General features: G+C 50.3%; 1 protein-coding gene across 1 annotated transcript; it reads right to left on the bottom strand.

Annotated features, from left to right (window-relative positions):
- Positions 1-15,261: 15,261 nt before the first annotated feature.
- Positions 15,262-17,618, bottom strand: LOC122009943 (NPL4-like protein). The gene is made up of 2 exons (XM_042566261.1): positions 16,566-17,618; positions 15,262-15,776 (listed from the first exon to the last, which is right to left on the bottom strand). The coding sequence occupies exons 1-2, from the start codon at positions 17,544-17,546 to the stop codon at positions 15,516-15,518; spliced, it is 1,242 nt and encodes a 413-aa protein (XP_042422195.1). The 5' UTR covers positions 17,547-17,618; the 3' UTR covers positions 15,262-15,515.
- Between the last annotated feature and the right edge of the window lie 414 nt (positions 17,619-18,032).

Genomic DNA, 18,032 nt, shown 5'->3' with positions numbered 1-18,032 from the left:
GTGGCGCTCTCCGAAATGCTGATGTGGATCTCCAACCGGTCGTACGGACCTCCGGTGAACCTGCAAGGAAGTTGGGCCGGGAGGGGGTTCCCGGCGACGACCCTCCGACACTCAAGTCAAACAAGTGGACAGCAAAGAAGTGGCTCTGAATATGTGAGAGTGCGTACCTCCGGCGAAGTGTGAGGCCCCTTATATAGAGATGTGAAGAGGCTCCCGCACACATACCGAGGCAAATACGTGTCCTCTAACCACACCTCAATATGGGTATGTCAGAAGAGCTTACCTGACGCCATACTGCTACAGTCCGAGCACATCTCTGATGGGACAACGGAACCCTCTATCATAAGATCCTGTGTATGGCATGGTCGTTGAGCATAACCGCTGTCAGAAGATGTTCCCTTGTCCTTTTGTCTCTTCTTACCCCCTGCCGAGCGTCGAGTCGGTCGGCAGTCCCTCACGTCCGGCCGGTCGTATGTGCTGGTCCGCTCGGGCGATTCTCGGTCGTGTGCTCTGCTGACTGTTCACAGTAAATGCTACTTTATGCCTCCGGCCGAGCGGGCTCCCCGATCGGCCAGGCGACCCTATTCCCCATGGGCGTCGGATACCCGACTCCCAGTCGGGTTGTTTTTGATTCCGCTGAGACCCCGTTCGGCTGACCGGTCTCCCCTTCTCCGTTCGGCTGATCGGTCTCCCCTTCTCCGTTCGGCCGACCGGTCTCCCCTTCTCCGGTCGGCCGTTCGACCCTTTGACTTCACATGACATTGACTTCCCTCAGAGTGGGGTCCCTGTTCTTACCGCCGGATCACTTGCCTCCCCTTCAAGTCTAGTCGAAGGAGGCGATTAGTCCGACTAACTGGATGATTGTTTCGCCGAGCGGCTCATCAAAGACACCATCCTCCGCTCGGCCTATGTGGTGCTAACCACGGCCTCAGTCAAAGCCATCATCTCTCGGATCTCCTCGGAATTCGCGCCAATATCCATCATTAAGGCCAAGCACGCGCTCTGTGCCTCGATAAGGCGCTTATTAAATGCTCTCTTGTGGTGGAATGCCACGTGGCGTTGCTGCCGTCATCGTATGGCGGCGGCGTCGCAGGCGACGAGACCGAGGTGATTTGAAATGGACGGCCCGATGCGTGCTTCGGTTCTCGTGACCTGAATCCGACGGTGGAGGCCGCTCGGGCTCAACCCTATAAAGCCTTCGCTTTCTCCGCCCTCGCCGCATTTCTGCTCTCGCGTGCCCAGCAACTTCGGCGTTTCAGTGCTCCGGCGAGTTCGATTCTCCCTTTTCGGTGATCCCGCGTTCTTCGTCGATCCTCCTTCTTCTCTGTAAGGCCTTTTTTTTCTGTTCTCTCTGGTTCTTGTGTCTTCTTTGCATTTCTTTCCCGAGTTTCGATTCTCGGGGCATCGTTTCGTTTGCTGTCTTCTTTCTCCTATCCTCTACCCTTCTTTGCCTTTTTTGATTTCGTCCGTTCGGACAATGGCCCATTCCTCTGAGTCCCAAGACCAAGCTCTCGGCCCGTGGTATGTTACCATGGAGTCACGCTTCGATCGGCGTGACGCCGATAATCTGATAAATAACTTTGACATCCCTTCTGACCTCGAAATTATCTTACCCACTTCCTCCGCTCGGCCACACAAACCTCCGCGCGAAGCCTTTTGTGTTTTCCGTGACCAGTTCACTGCCGGTCTGCGACTTCCGATACATCCCTTTATCATTGACGTTTGCAATTTTTTCGGCATCCCGCTCGGAAGCCTAGTACCCAACACTTTCCGCCTGCTATGCGGCGTTGTCGTCCTATTCAAAATTCATAACATTCCCCTCCGACCGGAGGTTTTCTACTATTTATACTATCCTAAACAGTCTGAGCCGGGCACTTACATGTTCCAGGCTCGGCTCGGCTTAGTTTTCTTCAATAAACTACCTTCTTCCAATAAGCATTGGAAAGAATTCTACTTTTATATTCGCTTCCCGAGCGGACCCCCTTCCTAACGAAGTGGCAGATCGGACCACCAACTTCACCAGAGCTGAAGAGATTCAAGACCCGGCCGGAGTATCTTCACGCTGCTAATATGCTGGCCGGTCTGAAGATCGACATCAACAAGTTCCTTCCGGAAGGGGTTATGTAAATATTCGGCCTGAGCCCGATTAGAACCCCACTTCCAAGCGGCTTCGGTAAGAATTTTATTTGTGCATTCATTTTAATTGCTAACTGATTTTTTCTGTTCTCCTTTGCAGCGACCATTGTCATGGAGTCGGTGATGGCTGGAATTTTGAAAAAGAAGGCGGCGGCGCTCGAGGCCGCGGCGGCCAAAGAGATGGAGCAATTGGGCATTCAGCCGGTCGGCTCCAACAAAGGCGAGAGCGAGACACATGCTGGGGAGTCGGCCGCCCAGGCTTCTCTCCCGGAGCCAGTGGTTGGCGCAACTGCTAGTCAAGAGCCTTCCGTTCGGGAGGGGGGCTCGGCTCAAGAGGAAGAGCACCCCCTCCGACAAAAGAGGCGCCGAGCGGAAACGCCACTCCGCTCAGCTACTTCTGCAGTCCATCCGTCCGAGCGAGCCACCGCCGCTTCTCGAGGCAAAGCAACAGAGGTGGAGGCGATTTCGTCCGATCGGACACCCTCCCAACTAGACGCAACTGCGGACCCCTTTGAGGCAGTTCCAATCAGCGCCCTTCCACCTGCTCCCCGCAAAGTCCAACGTTCAGCGATTTTGTCACAGTTTTCGGTGTCGGCCTCTGATCTTTCACCGGCTTCCGCCCAGACGACGCCCGGTCGGCGCCGCACCGTACGCGTCTCCCTGCATCTCCCCACTGAGGAATTGATGCCTGAAGCCGATCGGCCAACAACGCCCGAGCACCTGATCACGATGAAAGGGCCCTTAGCTGAAATGTGGGCCGACACTCGGGCACGCGTCGTAATGATTCCCCTCAGTAATCTGGCCAACAACCACATGCAACAGGCCACGGGGGTAAGTTTGTTTTCTTTGGTCCTTTACCCTAAGTCCTTTACGCATTCTATCCGACCGGCTGATAATCAACTTTTCTTTGGTCAGAGATGGGTGGAGGAGATCGCAGTCTCAAACCGCCTGGCGATGGTGGATGAAGAATTGAGGAGGTTGAAGGCTGCCGGCGGTCCTTCCGGCTCACAAGGTCCATCCTACGCCGAGTTGCAAAAAGAGCTCAAAAAGACGCAAGATTTACTGGAGGCCGAGCGGAAGAAGACGGCAGACCAGGCGCACAATCTGGCTAAACTTGATCGCCTGAACAAATCTCTGGACCGCAAGATAAGTCTGGCCATCGAGCGGAAGAAAACGGCTATCTCCGATCTGGAGAAGAAGAACGTAGAGGCTTGGGGGCTGGAGCAGAAAGTTAAAGAGCTGATGGACCAACTGGCCAACGAGAAAATTGCCCGCTCGGATGAGGTGACGAAACTCGAGGCTATTTTACAAGAACACCAGGCAGCCGCCGATGCCTCCCGAGCGGCGCTTAAAGAATATCAAGAGGCCGAGCCAAGTCGGGTCGCCACCCTTAGACAGAATTACATCCGCTTGGCTGAATTTTCGGAGAAAGTTTGCGAGAGGATGTACATGACCTTTGAACTGGCCATGAATGCCACGACAGAATATTTGAAGTTCAAAGGGCAACTTCCCGATTCAGCCGTTATCCCCGCTCAGGACCAGGCGACACTCCTCAACAACATCCCGAATGATCTTTATAAGTATTTAGAATAGGAATAATCTGTGTAATTCGGCTGCTCGGCCCAAGACTATCTTTTTTTTTGTAATTCGGCCACTCGGCCTTGATGTCTTGAATGCTATCCTTTTACTTGCCTTTTCCTTTACTAATCAATACGCATGGTGTCCGCTCGCCTCTTATCACACCTCTCTTGTGTTCGAAAAAGATTTTCTGCGAAGTATTTTGCATAGCTAGTCCGCTCGGCTTAATATATCATATTTCGACGAGAGGTTGTTCGCTGGACGTTGACGAAGTACTTTTGGGTACTTGGTCGATCGACGAAATGACTCACCAGTTAAACCTCTTTATTGTCTTAGTCCGCTCGGAGGGTTTATAGTCGCCGGCTCGACTCTCAATTTTTAATGTCGGAGCTCGACGGTCTTCCGCTCGGAGGGTTTATAGTCGCCGGCTCGACTCTCGATTTTTAACGTCGGAGCTCGACGGTCTTCCGCTTGGAGGGTTTATAGTCGCCGGCTCGACTCTCGATATTTAACGTCGGAGCTCGACGGTCTTCCACTCGGAGGGTTTATAGTCGCCGGCTCGACTCTCGATATTTAACGTCGGAGCTCGACGGTCTTCCGCTCGGAGGGTTTATAGTCGCCGGCTCGACTCTCGATATTTAACGTCGGAGCTTGATGGCCTTCCGCTCGGAGGGTTTATAGTCACCGGCTTGACTCTCGATTTTTAACGTCGAAGCTCGACGGTCTTCCACTCGGAGGGTTTATAGTCGCCGGCTCGACTCTCGATATTTAACGTCGGAGCTCGACGGTCTTCCGCTCGGAGGGTTTATAGTCGCCGGCTCGACTCTCGATATTTAACGTTGGAGCTCGACGGTCTTCCGCTCGGAGGGTTTATAGTCGCCGGCTCGACTCTCGATATTTAACGTCGGAGCTCGACGGTCTTCCGCTCGGAGGGTTTATAGTCGCCGGCTCGACTCTCGATATTTAACGTCGGAGCTCGACGGTCTTCCGCTCGGAGGGTTTATAGTCGCCGGCTCGACTCTCAATTTTTAACGTCGAGCTCGGCGGTCTTGTCTTTAGCCAACGCGACTCGATATTTAACGTCGGAGCTCGACGGTCTTCCGCTCGAAGGGTTTATAGTCGCCGGCTCGACTCTCGATATTTAACGTCGGAGCTCGACGGTCTTCCGCTCGGAGGGTTTATAGTCGCCGGCTCGACTCTCAATTTTTAACGTCGAAGCTCGACGGTCTTCCGCTCGGAGGGTTTATAGTCGCCGGCTCGACTCTCGTTTTTTAACGTCGGAGCTCGACGACCTTGCAGGCTAATTTTAACACTGCCGATCGGCGATGATTGCCAAATGCTTCTTTTATCATTTTGCTTCTTGCAATACAAGGACATAGGCGACCAAAAGATACACAAAATGAGTTACATCAGCGCACCTCTCACCCAGCTCGGTACGGCTGGAGATGATTCGTGCTCCATGGTCGATCCAGCTGCTGTCCGTCTTCATCCTCCAAATAATAAGCACCCGAGCGGAGCTTTTCGATAACTTTGAAGGGGCCCGCCCAAGGAGCCTCCAGCTTGCCGACGTCGCCGACCGGCTTTACTTTCTTCCATACAAGGTCGCCAACTTGGAATGCTCTAGGGATCACTCGCCGGTTGTAGTTCTGCTCCATTCTTTGCCGGTAAGCCATCAGCCGGACGAACGCCTTGGCTCGCTCTTCATCGACCAAGTCCAGTTCCATGTTCCTTCGCTCGGCGTTATCATCATCATAGTGCTGGATCCGGACGGATTCGACGCCAACTTCGATCGGAATAACCGCTTCGCCGCCGTACACCAAATGGAGTGGCGTAACGCCCGTTCCTTCCTTTGGGGTCGTGCGGATAGCCCATAGAACGCCTGGTAGCTCGTCCACCTAGCTTCCTCCTTCGTGATCAAGTCGAGCTCGAAGAATTCTGAGTATTTCTCTATTGGTTACTTCCGCTTGGCCGTTACTATGGGGATACGCTACGGAGGTGAAGTGTTGTTCAATGCCATAACTTTTGCACCAGTCTTCGAGCTGCTTCCCGGCGAACTGTCGTCCGTTATCAGATACGAGTCAGCGAGGGATGCCGAACCGACAGATTATATGTTGCCAGATAAACTTCTTGACCATCTGCTCGGTGATCTTGGCTAGTGGCTCGGCCTCCACCCATTTGGAAAAATAGTCGACCGCCACCAGTAGAAACTTGCGCTGATCGGTCGCCATGGGGAACATACCCACAATATCCATTCCTCACTGGTCGAACGGACAGGATATTGTAGATGCCTTCATTTCCTCAGCCGGTCGGTGGGAGATGTTGTAAAACTTCTGACAGGAAAGGCACGTCGCGACTGTCCGAGTGACGTTTGCTTGCAGGGTTGGCCAGAAGTATCCAGCCAGCAGGATCTTCTTTGCCAGCGATCGTCCGCCCGAATGCCCTCTGCACGATCCTTGATGCACTTCTTGGAGGATGTACGCCGCGTCTTCCGAGCTCACACATTTCAAAAGTGGGCGGGAGAAAGCCTTCTTGTAGAGTTGGTCTCCGATGAGTGTGAACCGACCGGCTCTCCTCCTTAATAGCTGAGCTTCCTCCCGATCAGACGGTGTTGCCCCCGATCGAAGAAACTCCATGATGGTTGTCCTCCAATCGCTCGGAAACGTGAGGCCCTCCATCCGGTCGACGTGCACCACCAAAGATACTTGTTCAATTGGCTGCTGGATGACGACCGGTGATATTGCACTCGCGAGTTTGGCTAACTCATCGGCAGCCTGGTTATCCGCTCGGGGTATCTTCTGGATAGTGACTTCTCTGAAGTTGGCCTTGAGCTTTTCGAAGGCTTCAGCATAGAGTTTGAGCCGAGCGTTGTTAATCTCAAAGGTGCCCGACAGCTGCTGGGCGGCCAACTGAGAGTCGGAATGGAGCATCACCCGACCGGCCCCAACATGCCGGGCGGCTTGCAAGCCGGCTATGAGCGTCTCATACTCCACTTCATTATTGGTGTTTTTGTAGTCCAACCGGACGGATAGGTGTATCCTTTCTTCTTGGGGAGAGAGTAATAGCACGCCAATCCCGCTCTCGAGCCGAGTGGACGATCCGTCCACAAAGATTTTCCACATAGCTTCGAGCTCTGGCCTTTGCACTTCGGTGATAAAATCTACCAATGACTGCGCCTTTATCGCCGAACGGGGTTGATACTGAATGTCAAATTCGCTCAACTCCGTTGTCCATTTGATGAGCCGTCCGGACGCTTCTGGGTTCAACAGCACTCTTCCCAAAGGACTATTTGTCCGGACGATGATAGTGTGTGCCAAGAAATAGGGGCGCAGTCTCTGAGCGGCAAGGACCAAAGCAAAAGTCAGCTTCTCGAGTCCAGTGTAGCGAGATTCAACGTCTTTTAAAATATGACTTAAGAAATACACGGGTTCTTCTCCGCTCGCCCTCACTAATGCCGAGCCTACTGCGTGCTCGGTCGAAGATAAGTAGATACAGAGCGGCTCACCCACAGCTGGCTTGGCTAGCACAGGAAGAGAGTTCAGATATGCCTTCAGTTCTTCAAACGTCCGGTCGCATTCTTCATCCCACTAAAACTTGGTGGCTTTGTGCAAGATTTTGAAAAATGGGAGGCTTCGATCGGCTGTCTTCGAGATGAATCTGGACAATGCTGTTATCCGACCGGTCAAGCGCTGTACTTCCCTCATATTTCTTGGGGGCGGCATATCTTGTAGTACTTTCACTTTGCTGGGATTTGCCTCGATGCCCCGCTCAGTCACTATGTAGCCTAGGAAATGTCCGCCTTTTGCTCCAAACAGACATTTCTGAGGGTTGAGCTTGACTCCATACTTCCTCAGCGTTCAGAAGGTCTCCTCCATGTCTTTAAAAAGATCAATCGACCGGACAGACTTGATGAGAATGTCATCTACATACACTTCCAAATTTCACCCGATCTGCTCCTTGAACACCTTGTTCATCAATCGCTGGTAGGTTGCCCCCGCATTCTTCAATCCGAACGGCATCACATTATAGCAGTATGTGTCGTCGACTGTAATGAAGCTAACCTTCTCTTGATCTTCTCGGGCGAGCGGCACTTGATGGTAGCCCTGATAGGCGTCGAGCATATATATCAACTCGCAGCCGGATGTGGAGTCCACCAGTTGATCGATCCGGGGTAGGGGATAAAAATCCTTTGGGCATGCTTTGTTGAGATCCCGGAAATCGATGCAGACTCTCCACTTGTTGCCCGGCTTGGAGACTAGTACCACGTTCGCCAGCCAGCTCGGGAACTGTACCTCGCGTATGTGGCCGACCTCCAAGAGCTTCTCAACCTCCGCTCGGATGATGACATTTTGCTCGGCGCTGAAGTCCCTCTTCCTTTGCTTCACCGGTCGAGCGTCCGGACGGACGTGGAGTTCGTGCTGCGCTACACTTGGAGAAATTCCGGGCAGCTCGTGCGTCGACCAAACAAAGACATCACAGTTTCTCTGGAGGCATTTGATCACTTCCTTTTTCTGGCTTGCCTCCAGATCGGCCGCGATGAATGTGGTGGCCTCCGACCGGGTCGGGTGAATCTGCACTTCCTCTTTTTTTTCATAAACCAAAGAGGGGGGACTTTTCGGTTATGACGTTCACCTCGATCCATGGCGTCTTCCGAGAGGAATTAGCTTCAGCTCGGACCATCTCGACGTAGCATCGCCGAGCCGCCAGCTGGTCTCCTCGTACTTCTCCCACTTTATCTTCCACCGGGAACTTGATTTTCTGGTGGAAGGTGGAGACGGCCGCTCGGAACTCGCTGAGCGCCGGTCGCCCCAAAATGACGTTGTATGTAGAGGGAGAGTCTACCACGACGAAGTTGGCGGTCCGTGTCCTTCTGAGTGGCTCCTCTCCCAGCGAAATAGCCAGTCGGACCTGTCCGACAGGCAGAACTTCATTGCCCGTAAACCCGTAGAGGAGGGTTGTCATGGGCAGCAGCTCGGCTCGATCAATTTGTAGTTGGTCGAAGGCCTTTTTGAATATGATGTTGACCGAGCTTCTTGTATCGATGAAAACGCGGTGAATAGTGTAGTTAGCTATTACCGCTTTGATGAGGAGAGCATCGTCATGTGGCAGTTCGACTCCCTCCAAGTCCCTGGGCCCGAAGCTGATTTCGGGTCCGCTCGCCCTTTCCTGGCTGCAGCCGATCGCATGGATCTGAAGCTGCCTGACGCTCGCCTTCCTTTCTCTATTGGAGTCGCCTCCGGTCGGCCCGCCAGCAATAATGTTGATTTCGCTGCGGGACGTGTTGCTTCTATTTTCTTCTTCCCGAGCGGAAGGCCTAGGTCGCTCCCTAGACGCCCGGGGATATTCCTCTTGCCTCTGAGGAAGGTGCCGCTCGGGAGACTGTCGCTGTCGCCTGTCGGATATACGCCGATCGGCTTCATGGTGTTGTTGTCTCCTGCCGGATGATGGTGAGCGACGATGGCTACTCCGAGGAGTGGGGTGGGCGATCAGTGGAAGGCTCTGGCAATCTCTGGTGTTATGCGTGTCGGTCCGGTGGAATGAGCAAAACATAGGGGTCCATACCTTCTTCTTAGGCTTGGGCCGCTCGGCATCTACCTGTTGGACTGACTGGGACCTCGCGTGGTGAGGGCGGGCTGCTTCGGCCCTCGGTCCTCTGGGCGGCTCCTGTCGATTGACAGGCTTCCGCTCGGCAGGTGCTAACCGCTCAGTTGGAACTTCCTTTCTTCGGGCTGCCTGGGCTTCCTCCACATTAATGTATTCGTTGGCCCGGTGCAACATGTGATCGTAGTCTCGGGGCGGCTTCCGAATGAGCAAGCGGAAGAAGTCACCGTCCACGAGGCCCTGCGTGAATGCATTCATCATCGTTTCCGAGGTGGTAGTTGGAATATCCATGGCCACCCGGTTGAATCGCTGGATATAAGCTCTGAGCGGCTCTCTAGACTCTTGCTTGATGGCGAACAGGCTGACACTTATCTTCTGATAACGCCGACTGCTTGCGAAATGGTGGAGGAAGGCCGTTCGGAATTCCTTGAAGCTTGTGATGGATCCGTCCGGCAGCCTCCGAAACCACCGTTGCGCCGATCCCGAGAGGGTTGTAAGGAACACCCGGCACTTTACTCCATCTGTGTATTGATGAAGGGTAGCAATGTTGTCGAACTTACCCAGATGATCATCCGGGTCGGTGGTTCCGTTGTACTCACCGATCGCCGGGGGCACATAGTGCTTTGGTAGAGGGTCCCGCAGGATGACCTCTGAAAATTGTCGGTTAATCCGCTCGGGGGAGTCGTCCGCTCGGGGGGCCTTGCCTTTTCTGTTGTCTCGTATTGGCACTTCGTCTGATGAAGATCCCCGATCACGATTAACTGCTGCGGCTTCAGGAGGCGTGTGGAATAGGGCCCGATGAAATGGAACCGTGGCATGCGGTGCTTCCGCTCGGCCCCCTGATGCTGATGTCGCTTGTTGCTCAATCCGCTCGGCTTGTGACTTCTGCTTTTGTTGTTCCACAAGCTTAGCTGCTCTTGTCTCGATCAGAGCGTCAAGTTCCTCCGTGGAGAGCACCACCGAATGCGGTCGTCCAGCTTCGTCCATTGCTTCCGTTCGGATGCAGGTGCGTTCCCACAGACGGCGCCAATTTGATCCTGTCCGAACGCTGACTCAACGGACGCTGGGCACGTGGCGCTCTCCGAACTGCTGACGTGGATCTCTAACCGGTCGTACGGACCTCCGGCGAACCTGCAAGGAAGTCGGGCCGGGAGGGGGTTCCCGGCGACGACCCTCCGACGCTCAAGTCAGACAAGTGGACAGCAAAGAAGTGGCTCCGAATATGCGAGAGTGCGTACATCCGGCGTAGTGTGAGGCCCCTTATATAGAGCTGTGAAGAGGCTCCCGCACACATATCGAGGCGAATACGTGTCCTCTAACCATACCTCAATATGGGTATGTCAGAAGAGCTTACCTGACGCCATACTGCTACAGTCCGAGCACATCTCTGATGGGGCAGCGGAACCCTCTGTCATAAGATCCTGTGTATGGCCTGGTCGTTGAGCATAACCGCTGTCAGAAGATGTTCCCTTGTCCTTTTGTCTCTTCTTACCCCCTGCCGAGCGTCGAGCCGGTCGGCAGTCCCTCACGTCCGGCCGGTTGTATGTGCTGGTCCGCCCGGGCGATTCTCGGTCGTGTGCTCTGCTGACTGTTCACAGTAAATGCTACTTTATGCCTCCGGCCGAGCGGGCTCCCCGATCGGCCAGGCGACCCTATTCCCCATAAGCGTCGGATACCCGACTCCCAGTCGGGTTGTTTTTGATTCTGCTGAGACCCCATTCGGCCGACCGGTCTCCCCTTCTCCGTTCGACCGGCCAGTCTCCCCTTCTCCGTTCAGCCGACCGGTCTCCCCTTCTCCGGTCGGCCGTTCGACCCTTTGACTTCACATGGCGTTGACTTCCCTCAGAGTGGGGTCCCTGTTCTTACCGTCGGATCAGCCGCCAAATGGGCCAAGAGGGTCGGGTCGTTACAGTCGCAATGTGCTGAAGCCCTCGATCTGCGACATTTTTAATCTGCACACACAAAAAATATATAGAGAGGTTCCAAGACTTGGTCTTGAATTAGTAGTGCGGGAAGAATTAAAAAAAAATAACTAAATTGGTGTTGCACCAATTTAGTTTTAATTACGACGAATTTTTTTTTCCAAAAGGGTAATAATACCAGTTTGGATTTTTACAAAAAACTGAAATCCGAAAAAAATAAAAAGCAAATCACGCCCTTGTCTGATTGCTGGTTGCACCAAATCAGAGCGGTACCTACTCTGATACCACTTATTGGATCGTGAAGTTTCGCTAGAGGGGAGGGGGGTGAATAGCGATTATAAAAATTTCGACAAGTGCAAGCGCAGTGGAAAAGATGAAATTAAAACAATGCTAACACAATAACCAATTTTACTTGGTTCGGAGCCTTTGGCGACTCCTACTCCAAGGCCCGCACATGAGGGTGCTTTCGTTGGGCAATTCACTAGCAATTCGAATAATCGTTTTACAATTGAAAGTACAGTTGCTAATGAAAAATAAAGCAGTACCGACAGAGGAAGAAATCAAAAAGAAAAGAGCGCGTTGTTGGAGCTTTGCGGCGTCGTAGGAGCACAGAAGAGCAGATCGTCAATTCAGAGTTGTTGTTGAAGCTCCACCCCTGCCCCTTCTTTTATATGAAGCTCGGGGCGCCCTGGTGGGACGTGGCAGGTCCAACCAATGAGCTCCACATAGCGACAACGTGTTTGGATGAAATTTGCATCCCGGGCGTCCGGACCACCTTTTTCCAGGGAGCACCTTTCCTGCAAAACAAGGTTAGTCCGAGGCATATATATAAATTATAACCTGCAAAACAGAGTGTTAGTTCAGTTTATAGTTTAGCAAAAAGAGTATGACTTAGATTCCGTCTTTCCGAGACCGGAATCTAGTCACGATCTCGACTTAGATATCCGAAATGGATCTAAGCCGGATTGATGCCTAATGTTCCCTTCCCGGGAATGCGTCCTCACTGTCACTCCCTTCCAGTGACTTACCTTTGCTCACCTGCCAGACGTCCGGTCAGCCCTTTGACCCGTCTGGACTTCTCGCCAAGCGTCCGGTCAGCCCGTCGACCCGCTTGGACTTCTCGCCAGCTATCCGGTCAGCCCATCAACCTAGCTGGACTTCTCGCCAAGCGTCCGGTCAGCCCGTCGACCCGCTTGGATTTCGTGCCAGACATCCGGTCAGCCCGTTGACCTGTCTGGAGTTATCCTGCACACTCGGTCAGAGTGTTAGATCACGACAAACCTAATATAACCGGATTTGTCATTCATCAAAACCTGAGTTAGACAGTTAGTGCTAACCGCACCAACAAGGTGGTCTAGCGATACTATATCCCTCTTGAAATGCCATCTTGATGCTTCGGTTGACAGTGAGTTCTTCCGATGCGAACCTTGCTCTGATACCAATTGATAGGACCTTTGTGTTTGGCTAGGGGGGGGGGGGGGTGAATAGCCTTTCTTTAATTTTCACCTACAACTTGTTAGTGGAAGCAAATAGAGTAGAATGTAAATAATGAAAAAGAAAGAGAACAATGCTAACTCCTTGATTTACTTGGTTTCCACCTCCTTGAGGTGACTAATCCAAGGCACATACCCACACGATCAAGCTTCACTAAGACTTTCTCCTTTTCGAAACAAGAGTGAAGGTGGAGAAACCTTTACACGATTATCTCTTCCTTTTACAAAATGAGAGCTGAGCTTTGAAGGAGGAGATTGAAAATCTGGCAGCTTAGGAGTCACTTTTGGAGCACTTTTGTTAGCACAGTAGTTCTATCTATTCTTCAAGCTCCAAGAATTACTTTTATAGTTTTTCCCGACATCAGTCGACTGATATGCATATCAGTCGACTGATGTGCATATCAGTCGACTGATGCGCTTCAACGACACTTAAGATTTTGTATGATTTTCTGTCGTTATACTGTAACGGTCACTTACCAGTCGACTGGTACAAGTACCAATCGACTGGTACTCGGTTGCAATCTCGCTGTCCCCTTTCTGTGTGTTTTGTTTACCTGGTACCAGTCGACTGGTGTGGGTACCAGTCGACTGGTACTCGGTTGTTTTGAGAATCACAACAGTTTTATAGCTTGAGTTTTACATCACATTTACATACTTAAATTATCTCCTTAGCTCAGACTTTATGCCTACAAGCACCTTCCATTAGCCTTGCGCTCTTAGGATGTTTTCGTCTCCACGACTCCTCATCCTTGCGCTTGCCTTCAAGTACTATCTTTGGCTTTGTCATGCTAAGTCTCCTTTTGCCAAGAGGCCGCTCCTCCGAGACTTTTCTTGCCAAGTCTTCATGCTTGGTCTTTTCTTCATATCCGTGTACTCAATAATTATGTTAGATCACAAATAATGCCTAACTTAAACTTATTTAACCAAACATCAATAATGAGCAATGTCTAGAGCATAATTGCTCCAACAATCCCGAGCCATTCGATCAAGGGCTTAGGAAAATGAGATTTGATCAGAACCATCACAATTAAAAAGGTAGTTGTCACACGAATCCCAACAATCGTTTGTCACATCAAATAGTTGGGGCAGAAGGTCGTGACACGTGGAGTGAATCACAGGTGACATTAATGAGGAATGAAAATAATCAGCAGGCATATGATTAAAATGCATGTTCGGCATGCTTTGCATTAATGACAAAAGATTTGAGTAATTTTTAAGAAATCAGGATTACGCCAGCAGCAATTAAAATGCATTATGAGTACGGGTGACTGCTCGGGAAAGAGATACAAAAGAGCTAACAAACGGCTAAGTGTAGTGCACATCTGATCTGAGTGGCGTCAATCCCCAAGTCTCCCGACTAGGAAGAAATCAGCTTCCCTAGGAGTTGTAATGGCAGTAATTGTTCAAGCCGAGCGATGACTCAGATAGCCAAGTGCCTGGTCGGAAAGGATAGTTGCAAAAAGTACTAATTGTCCAGTCAATCGGACTTGCAGTCTCCTTCGACTAGACTTGACGAGGAGGCTTGTGATACGGCGATAAAAGTGGACCCCCCAAGAATGGGTCAGAGTGGGGAAGAACAGCTAATGTGGCAGTCAAAGTCAAGAAATCAAAGATATTAACAATATTAGTGATGCATCCAAGCTGGCCGTAGGGCCGGTCTGGCGTGATCCCGGCCTCCCGCCCAGACAGACCTCCTATCTCGACTCAAGTATCAAGCAACATGACCAACTGTGTCAACCGAGTGGAGAGTATGACAATCAATCATCCTTCCCAAATGAGCAGACGAGGTTTTGCCCGACCTACTACCTATTTGACCGGATTTAAGGGCCGATCAGACATATAACTTCGTGATAAGATGAAGGGTCGAGTGAAGAACGAATAATTGATCACACTCCGTAAGGCCAAGCTAGCGATCCATCGGCCGAGTGGCTATTGATCAGCTCAATGGGCTCACATTGTCATACCCTTTTGGAAGTTTGTGCCATCGACAATAGAGAATGTCCAGCAGACAAATCATACTTTAAAAGCTTCTAACTTGTCACATCAAAGATTTGCGTGCTTACTTAAGAAAAGGTGTCAACACTTTTCGACTTGTCTTTTCTTAGGAAGACTTTGGAAAATGTACATATGCTTTGGGATGCTTGCACATGCACTACAAACGAAGGTATGCGATGCTCCATTATACTACACTCTTTGCTACTATTTGCTACTACTATTCTCTTCGCTAGAATCGAATACTGACTTGAACATCAGAGCGCCAACGTTGGGACTCCTTCCCTGGCTCAGGACTAACGCTCCCTGTGTTGCAGAATAGTGCGGAATCTTCAACTAGTCAACAAGAGAGCTACATTTCTAGCTAACCGTCTTCTCAGCTTTCAGACAGGATCATAAACATTGTTCACGAACGTTGTTCACGGAAATTATTCACAGATATTAACAAGATGAACACGTATGTGTTCTACCTTATTTGTTTAGTTTAACGAGTTGTTCAAACTTATTTATTTAATTGATTTTGTGTATATTGAATGAACATAAATAAATTTTCACCAAACCGAATACTATGCTTATTCATGAACTTTCAATTCATTTACCATCCTATATCCAATCATTTCTATGACATTACTTCCATTAGACTGAGATTCAAGGACAGAAATATTGACACAATATATAAAACAAGAACATTTTTTTCAAGGTTATTATGCTCCATCCATTTTTATCATACTGCCCGCGTAGAACAATTCTGCCCTTCGCCTGTAGATCGATTCGTAGGAGAAGATAATTAAATACCTCAAGAGGCAACAGCAGTAGCCAGGTATTCTATCAGAAGTTGATAACCTTCTGGAACTGAGGCTTGCGTCTTTATGAACTCAGTGAGAACAGGCACATCAATGTTTGCATCCAAATACCTTGCCAGGAAGAGAAGCAGATGGAAATCAGATATGCTTTTTATGAACGGAAGAGACTTCGTTCTATCCAAGTGGCTCTTTAGATCCTTCAGTGTTGTAGCCTTGATCCGGTTCTCTATCGGAAAGTTTGAAGATAATAGCCCCTGCATGCCATACAAACACACAAAATAAACAAGGGATTGAGCTGATGAAGATGAATCGACATCCATACAATTCTTCCCGCTTTTGATTCAAGTTAAATGCACTTTGGTTGAATTCACTAAGTGAATGAGATAATGCTTGCTCATTCAATCTCACAACCTTCTTACATTGCCATGAATGTTTCTGATCATTTCTTATTATTCCTTCCTGGAAGTGTAGGTCAAACCTTTGGGGAAGAAAACCCCAAGAAATTCTCATTTGGTATAAAGGCAAAGTGATTTTGTTGATTAAAGAGATTGTCTATAATTAGACAATAACCAATCTTTCATAGAGAAGAGGAATCAAGCATGTCAAGAGAGTAACAATGTCACACCAATTATGCAATCAATATTCCCTACTCATAAAGTAACCTAACAAAACCATGCAAACATTTATCTGAACTTATCAAGGTCCATCATACGGCAGGTGTGCATGCTACTACTAATCTTGATTAGTTTGAGGATTATCTACAAACTAAAAAGTTATCTATCTATGATGAAATTCTGGATTCATGCAACTTGAATCTCAGATAGAGTTCATTAGTTTTTATCAGGATTCCAGTCTTTGAAACTCAAAAGCTCTGCTGAATTCAACCATTTTCATGTAGATCTAGTAGTATGATACGGAAATTAATACCAAAATCAAGTTTTTGAGCTAAGAAGAAATCAAGAAGCAGTTCAATCAGAAGAGTAGGAAAGCAGAACATGGATGAAAATTGCAATTCAGAAATTGAATGATCGACTAAGCCTGACCTGATGGTCGGAGATCTTGACGGGGACCAAGAAGAGGTCGTTGTCGACCTCCTTCGTCTCCTTCCGGCCAACTAGAACATCCTTCTTCATCCTCGACACTCCGGGGTTGGCCTCCTTGCGCAATTGGGGCGCCGCGAACCAGCCCTCCTTGAAGAGGCGCACGCAGGTGTCGCTCATCTGGAACGCCTCAAAGTGCACGGCCGCCGCCCCGCCGTCCCCCCCTTCGAGCTTAACTATGGCGGTGACCCATTCTTGGATCCCACCCTCAGATTGCATCTCGGCGGCTTGCAGGACCTCGCGGCCGGACATCGTGTACCTGGCGGTGCTGGCCTTGCGGCCGACGGCCTGCGTGAAGATGAATCCGACGCGGCGCATGTCGAGACCGGCCGCGACCGCCTCGACCAGGGCCTCCTCGTCGGCGTCGCGGAAGAGGGCCGCGGTGTCCTCGGAACCCTGCTGGGGCGGTTCGTAGATGAAGTCTACGGACACGGCGCGGTCGGCAGGGTGGACGCGGCCGTAGAGGAAGCCGGCGCGCTTGACGGAGAAGGCGAGCGCGTCGGCCGCGTACATCTGGAAGGCGCGGGCGGCGTCCCGATCGAAGGATGAGGCGGCGCAATGGGGGGCCTCCTGGCGCGCGACGCAGACCTGGCGGGAGAGGAGGTCGGCGACTGTCATCGGCGTGCGGTGGCGGGAGGGCGGTGGCGGGAGCGCGTGGCGGCGGAGGGATGGAGGGTAGGAGAGGTAGACGAGGGAGCCGTGGGAGAGGGGAAGGGAAGACAAACGGGTGGAGGCGGGGAGAGGGGCGGCGGAGGCGGAGGAAGAGGGAAGGAGGATGTTGGGGTCGAGTGAGAGGGTCTGCGCGGCGGCCGGGACGCCGAGGTGAACGTCGATGAGGGAGCGGAGGGTGGCGACGGTGGCCGCGGAGGGGTCGGCGACGGTGATGCGTTCCAGGCCGTCGCGGCTACGAACGCGAAGGATCATTTTTTAAAATTTGTTTAATTTTCTATGATAAAAAATTCCGTAGCTTTTAGTGTTGTGTTGCAGAGACGATGAGACGGCGAGCAACTTATTTTATAGTAGCCATCCGAAAGCAAAGTTTTTATTATAGTAATTAATAAAAAAAATCCTATATTAAAAAAAATATTCAATAATTTTATAATAGTAATAATTTTTTTTAAAAAAATTAAATTAGAACACTGGAACTGAACTAGTTGATAAAAAAGATATTTTAGATAAAAATTATGAAATGGTTTTTAAAATATTTCTTCGACATGAGATTTTTTTTTTTTGATGATAATGAAAATAAAAGGTTTCTTTTTATTTATTTTTTTATCTAGTTGCAATTATTTTTTAAAATGGGGGAAAAAAGGTTGATCTAGTGTGGAATATCTTTTTTTATTATAAGATTGTTTTTTTAAAAAGTAATGGAAAAAAGCACCCTTGTCTATTTTTACCCTTTCGAAATGA

Source organism: Zingiber officinale, chromosome 8A, assembly GCF_018446385.1.
Source record: "Zingiber officinale cultivar Zhangliang chromosome 8A, Zo_v1.1, whole genome shotgun sequence".
Lineage (NCBI taxonomy): Eukaryota > Viridiplantae > Streptophyta > Magnoliopsida > Zingiberales > Zingiberaceae > Zingiber > Zingiber officinale.
Note: the sequence above shows the minus strand (reverse complement) of the source record. Positions and strands in the feature narration are given on the sequence as shown.

Excerpts from the sequence above, each read along its gene's own strand:
- LOC122009943 (XM_042566261.1), bottom strand. The coding sequence starts at position 17,546 with ATGATCCTTCGCGTTCGTAGCCGCGACGGCCTGGAACGCATCACCGTC. Across the intron at positions 15,777-16,565 it reads TCAAGATCTCCGACCATCAG|GGGCTATTATCTTCAAACTT; the intron begins GTCAGGCTTAGT and ends TATGGCATGCAG.